Source organism: Vulpes vulpes, chromosome 8, assembly GCF_048418805.1.
Source record: "Vulpes vulpes isolate BD-2025 chromosome 8, VulVul3, whole genome shotgun sequence".
NCBI classification, from domain to species: domain Eukaryota; kingdom Metazoa; phylum Chordata; class Mammalia; order Carnivora; family Canidae; genus Vulpes; species Vulpes vulpes.
The window spans coordinates 25,443,923-25,450,393 of record NC_132787.1 but is presented as its reverse complement, the minus strand read 5'-3'; the positions used below and the strand labels follow the sequence as shown (position 1 = coordinate 25,450,393).

The 6,471-nt window shown below is 43.1% G+C and overlaps 1 protein-coding gene across 1 annotated transcript; it reads right to left on the bottom strand.

The window, feature by feature from the left end:
• Nucleotides 1–399: 399 nt before the first annotated feature.
• Nucleotides 400–2,409, bottom strand: LOC112917474 (cationic amino acid transporter 3-like). The gene is made up of 2 exons (XM_072765095.1): nt 1,096–2,409; nt 400–939 (listed from the first exon to the last, which is right to left on the bottom strand). Exons 1-2 carry the CDS (start codon nt 2,407–2,409, stop codon nt 481–483), a joined length of 1,773 nt encoding a protein of 590 aa, XP_072621196.1. The 3' UTR covers nt 400–480.
• Between the last annotated feature and the right edge of the window lie 4,062 nt (nt 2,410–6,471).

Genomic DNA, 6,471 nt, shown 5'->3' with positions numbered 1-6,471 from the left:
AAATATTTTATTTATTTATTCATGAGAGACACAGAAAGAGAGAGAGAGAGGCAGAGACACAGGCAGAGGGAAAAGCAGGCTCCATGCAGGGAGCCTGATGTGGGTCTCAATCCTGTAACTCCAGGATCACACCCTGAGTCAAAGGCAGACACTTAACTGCTGAGCCACCAAGGCATCCCCCTCTAGTTCTTTTAATAAGAACTTTTTAAAGCCAGTATATAGTAGAAACACAACTGAAAAGTAGACAAGAGAGAGATAGAAAAGAAATATCCTTCACAATAAATAAAGAGCATTATTAATGTTCCTCTACAAACATCCCAAGGGAGGCATAGCTGTCCCAAGACAGTGCTCTTGTGCTCAAGAGCACTCCCCATTATTGTGCAGGGTAACCAGATTGCATTCATGTGATGATATCAAACCAAATATGTACTGGCTCTGCTAAGTTCAAGAACTATAATTTTTGCCCTAAATGAAGTGGGTTTAAGGGGCCTGGCTGTGCCGGATCCCATAACCAAAGTAGATAGCAAATCCAACCAGGACCCAGACACCAAGTAGAGCCCAAGTGCCAGCTGTCATCTGCATCATAAGGTAAATATTCAAAAAGATGCTTAGGAGCGGGAGGAGAGGCAGACCAGGTACCTTAAAGTGAATGGGAGAGGAGCTCTGTGGCTGCCTCCAGATGACCCCAGTCATCCCAGTGATGAGCACCAGAAGCAGCACAACCACTGTAATCCACACTGGGTGTCCAGAAAGCAGAACTGGCCACCAGGACAGCATCAGACAGAGAAGAGTTAGCAGCAGAACAAGCAGTGAGGAGCAAACAGAGACAACCCAGCCAGAGAGTGCAGTGGGGGTGGGATTGCCTGGAAAAAATAGTGTCTGCAGAGTCAAACTCTCAGCTGCAGATCTGTTCTCTTCCTGCATGTCTACTTCATTTCCCTCATTCTCCTCCTGCACCTGTGCTTCATTTCCCTCATTCTCCTCCTGCACCTGTGCTTCATTTCCCTCATTCTCCTCTTGCACCTGTGCTTCATTTCCCTCATTCTCTTCCTGCACCTGCATTTCATTTCCCTCATTCTCTCCAAGTACCTCTGCTTCTTTCCCCCCATTCTTCCTTTCAGGCTGATACCTGAGGATGAGAACAATAAAAGCCAGTAGAGTGAAAACTAACAGGGCCCCAATTGACCTGAGGTCCAAGAGATCAGTGAATCCAAGGAAGAATGTCATGATTGTTGCAACTATGAAAATGATCATGGTAGCCAGAATGGGCATATATGTGCCGGTTTGGATCCTGGCAAGGACAGGGAATAGGAGGCCATCCTTTGCCATCATGTATACCTGTTGACGTATGGGGAACATGTTGCCAAAGACTTTGGTAGAAAGACTACAGAAAAATCCAAAGTTTACAAAGTGGTAGGCAGGGACCCAGCCAATATGGAGAAATGCCTCAGGCAAGGTGCTCCCAGGTTGAAGTTGGTAGTAAGGCACCATAAGTGTTAGTGCCGCAGACACACCAAAATACACAAAAAAGCAAAAGAACAGTGAAATCATAATGCTTTTGGGGATTGAACACTTGGGATTCTGGGCTAATTCAACCCTGGTAACAATAATGTTGAAACCTGTAAAAGCAAAGACACAGGTAGCTGATCCACGGAGAATCCCCTGGAAGCCAAAAGGCACAAATCCTCCAGAGCCCAGAAGGCCCAAGCTAGAGGTGTCATTGAGTCCAGCCTTTATGTAGTCCTCTTCTGTGAGCTTCCAGTTGTATAGGTCCCCCTTCAGGAAGCCAGAGATGATGACAAAACCAAGAACCAATACTTTCACCAAAGTGAGCGTTTTGGTAACCAGTGAAAGCTGCCTAATGTTTCTAGTCAGCAATTCCATGAGCAACAACAGAAGGAACATAACAATGAAGCCTAGAATTTCTACAAAAACACCAGGAGCTTGTGGTAAAAAAGTCTCCTGCAAGGTCAGGGAGAACTTGTTCCCAAAAAGATTGTCAAAGAATAAGGTCCAGGCCCAGATCCTAACGCCCGTATGAGCAAAAGTGGTGATGATGAGGAGCCAGCCACTGATGAAAGCCCAGAGTTCACCTACAGTGACATAGCTGTAGAGATATGCGGAGCCAGAATGGGGAACCCGAGCACTAATCTCTCCATAGCACAGCCCAGCCAACACTAAAGTTAGGCCAGCCACCAAAATGCAAATCACTAAAGATGGTCCTGCTTGATCTCTAGCCACCTCCCCAACCAAAATATATACACTTACACCCAGTGTGTTGCCCACACCCAGGACCACTAAATCCAGAGTGCTCAAGCTTCTAGCAGGGGCAGTCTCAGCCACAGGTAGCTCCAGTGGATGTTTGCGCACCAGCTTTTTACCAAATCTTCGGAGTGCCTGGCACAGCATTCTAGCTAAAGTTGTAGCAATCCCGGGGAGCTGTGAGTCTCAGATCAGGTTCAGTGAAGCTGCGTTAAGCCCAGTTGGGTTGGGGATGCCTCAATTGGTTGCTCAGTCTTCAAAGCTGCTGCTTCATATTTCCTCTGGTATGTGGTGTCCCTTCATAATGCCTAAGACAGAATAGACAATAAATATTTACTGACCCCATTATTCAACCCACCAACCAAAGCTCAGAAACCACATCACATGTTGCAACCCAAATATCACAGAAAGTGACACCAAAGGACATCATAGAAAGATCAACTCAGGTTTCCTCCACAGAAAAAGTACCAAATACCTCTCAACATTCTTCTTTTTTACACACCACATGACATAATCCCATTTGGGTTCATCAAATTCCTGTAGCTTCATGTACTAATTAAGCTGTAAGACACAGCAGGGTGTGAATAAATTACACACTGGATGTGTGTGCAGTGCTTGAACATGAATTATGACACATTAAATCAAGGACTAATGGGCCTCATTGCAATTACAGACTCTTTTTTAAAAAATCATCTGAGTTTAATATACAAATAGAGATCCTTCAGTCTTACAACACTTAACCCCAAAACCAGATGGTCAAGATAGACAGGGATTTGGTCCCCTTTCTCCTCATTCTGCCTCATCCATTCAGTTGTACTGATGGCCAAGAATGTACAGTCCACCCCTTCCCATTACCCACCTAGGCCCACAGTTTTTCTGTGAACAGAGAGGAAGAGGGAGGAAGGGGCAGGGCCTTCATAACCACCTGCAAAAAGGAAAGGACCAGGCTTCCTGGGAAGGTAACACTGGAGAAATGGGGGCAGCATCACCCGAAGTCCAGGACTGAGAATTGAGTAGAGCCAGGAAGGTGGTTTTGTGAATTCTGACATTCAATACACCTCGCCTAAACCAAATACTCAAAAACTCACTCAACTTTTATGTGCACATTTATAGAATGTGATGAATAGGGAGAAAAGAAGTAAGTCACCTAACTCAACAGCTCACAACCAAAACAATTCCTTTGTCTACCCCCTCTCTGGGTTCCAAAAGAGAAGGTGAGCTGACTTCTACAGACAGTCTCCTCACTGGCCACACTGTGTTTTATAAACACCCTGCACCATCTGTGATGGCAGCTGCCAGGGGCCTGGAGACCCTGCCCTGCTCTGTGAGTAGGTATTAAAGCACTTGCGTGTAACTGTCTATTAATTTGTCACAAGGAGTTTTTCTAACTCCCACAAACCATTGTCTGAAAATATTAAATATATTTTCTTAATGAACAAATGCCACATATGGTTCATCCTACCCTCTCCTTCCCTGCTGCTATTCAAATGGTCCTCTCCTCAAGGGGAACAAGGCTTTGGGTGACAAATTCACAGCAATGTCCGGAAATGAGTAGTGGAGAACACAGCAGACAGTGATGCAGCCCCTCTTCTCCTCCCTACTGAAGCTTTGGTTTTGAGAGAAGATTACAAAATGTTGTCAGAGATTTTAAAGACATAAAGATGAAGTCAAAATTGAAAAGTCTTCTCTATGGATGATCAAAAGGAACTTTTGGGTTATGGGACAGACCTTCTGTCTATAAATCCATGTAGACTCCTTGTTTGCGACCCACCAGTTCCAATGTTATGATTTACCAATCAGTAGGTGAGATACATAAGGCAGGTCAGTTCTTCCCTAATAGAACATTTCTACAGTATCAATGTACTTGTCCTTCTAGTCTCATCCCCTGCCCAGTTCCTACCTGAGCTGCAAAATTCTACACTCACCCTGTTCCCTTGCCTCTAATGCCCTCTTGGTCCTTTCGCTTAGCTACCACACCTCACTTTCAGTTCTCAGCTCAAGAGTGCTTTCCCAAGAAGCCTCCATTGACCCTTGTGGTGCCCTCCCTATGTACTCTCATAGCACACAGGTTCCCTCATGTGCCATTGATCCTAATGTACCAGAATTCCAGATCAGCCTCCTGTCTCCGACAATAAACTGTGAGTTAGTTGATCAAGAAGTATTTGTGGAACAAATGACCACACTGAGAAGAAAACCTAAAAGAGACCATAATCCAGAATTCCTGCCTACATGACTTTGAGATACCTACTTTGTAGCCACGCAAACCTTAAAAACCTTGCTCAGTAAATATGTAGATGGTATTACCTTCCTTGTAGAAGTCAATGAAAGTGAAAAGTGTGTAGGGAACATCACCTGTGACAAAACCTTCACTGCATGTCATTCATAGCAGGAATGAGCCATACAAGGTGATAAAGAATTGTTTGCCTTTGAGGACACTTTTTTTTAAACATTTGATAACATTTTAATCTCCTACTTCAAATATTTGGCATTATTTTTTCAGCAATTTTTCCTAAAAAAATAAATTTACAAAAATGATGAAGCGCAAAGTATATTCATACTGTACCTATAAATACAGACATAATTGCAAAACAAAGCACATTTTTTCCTGTAATCAACAAAACTACCCTCCATTATGACAAATTGGCCACTAGTTTTTGATTTGACAGTCCTCCCTGGCTGGCACTGACAGTGTTCCTCTTGACACCTGCAGCTTCCAGCCTGCTCTGTTGAGGACACTTTCTTTTAAAATATCAGGCTGTCTTAGATTATAGGCAACCAACTACCTAGGCCTAGTTAGAGAATCCCTACTTTTTGAAAGGCATCATGATCAAGCTGTATAACCTAGGTATGATGTCTGAAGGCTGAGGTCCTCACTTCAGGAGACAGAGGAGGCCTACCAGAGACACCTGGGTAATATTTATACATTTCATATTCTCTCCCTCTGAAGATACTATTCCACTCATACTTCACATGACTGCTCTCCAGTCCACCTGACAAGAACCATCCACCTGACAAGAAATTGTCCTCAGTTTCAAAGGGAATAAATTATAAAAGCTTCCTTCACAGAAAGGCAGCACAATTTAGTGTCTAGGAGTAAGGCTCTGCAGGTAGACTGTTCGGGTTCAAAACTCAACTCAATCTCACACCCAGGGGGCAAATTAGTTCACCTCTTGGGGCATTCGTTTCCACAACAGTCAAATGGGAGAAAAAGTGAATCCCTCATCGGGTAGTTGTGAGGTGTAAGTGAAATGATGCCTGTGAGATATGTAGCTGAGTGCCTAGCACATGCCCAGCATGCAATATGGACTTAATATCATCTACCTCAAAAGTAAGACTTTTGGATCTTCATTGAAAATGATCCAAAGTCCCTAAACGATATAATAAATTAGTCTTTATAGATATCTAGCCCAAAATCACCCACTAAAACTGAAGCCTGTAAGCTACCCCTCGAGAGACATGGAATGAGTTTTATTCCAAATAATTTGCCTTGAAAACTAAGGACTCTAATTTGATATTCTCATTCATTTTGTTACTAAACACTTGGAGGTCCAGGCTTACTGAGTCAGACCAGGCATTGAAAAAAAGCAATGCTCAAACACAATAATAATGATAATGATAATAATAAATAATATAATCTTTTTCTACAGATGCCTTATCTTATTTCTGGAAGAGACAGTGCCTGGTACTGTAGTGATAAGAATAATGATCATTATGACACAAAATCTGGATGTGAATCCTGGACCTTTCACATGGCTACATAAATTACAGTGATTTGCTTAACATCTATGCCTCAGTTACCTCATCTAGAAGGAAACTACTTGACTGGCCTCCCTGGATTAGCTTGCGAATTCAGTGAGAAGATACAAACCATAATGAACTGCTGTGACGGTGTCACTTGTGCCACCATTCTTAAGCACAGTCTTAGTGGAATTAAGAACACACACACACACACAATTGGGCACTATAGTTGTTGAATGGGTAAATGTATCTAAATATACATGTAGAGCATGGATTGGAAGAACATTGTTAACTACACCAAAGCAAGGGCCTCCAGTAAGGAGGGGAAACAAGAATAGAGGTAAGGATGAAAAAGGAAAATAAAATGAACTGAACAGGGGCCTGACAAGAAGTGATGGTGCAAAGATGCCATGACTGAGGAAGAGACTGACCACACTCTGTTCACTGCGGGTTCAATACAGGAATTGCAGG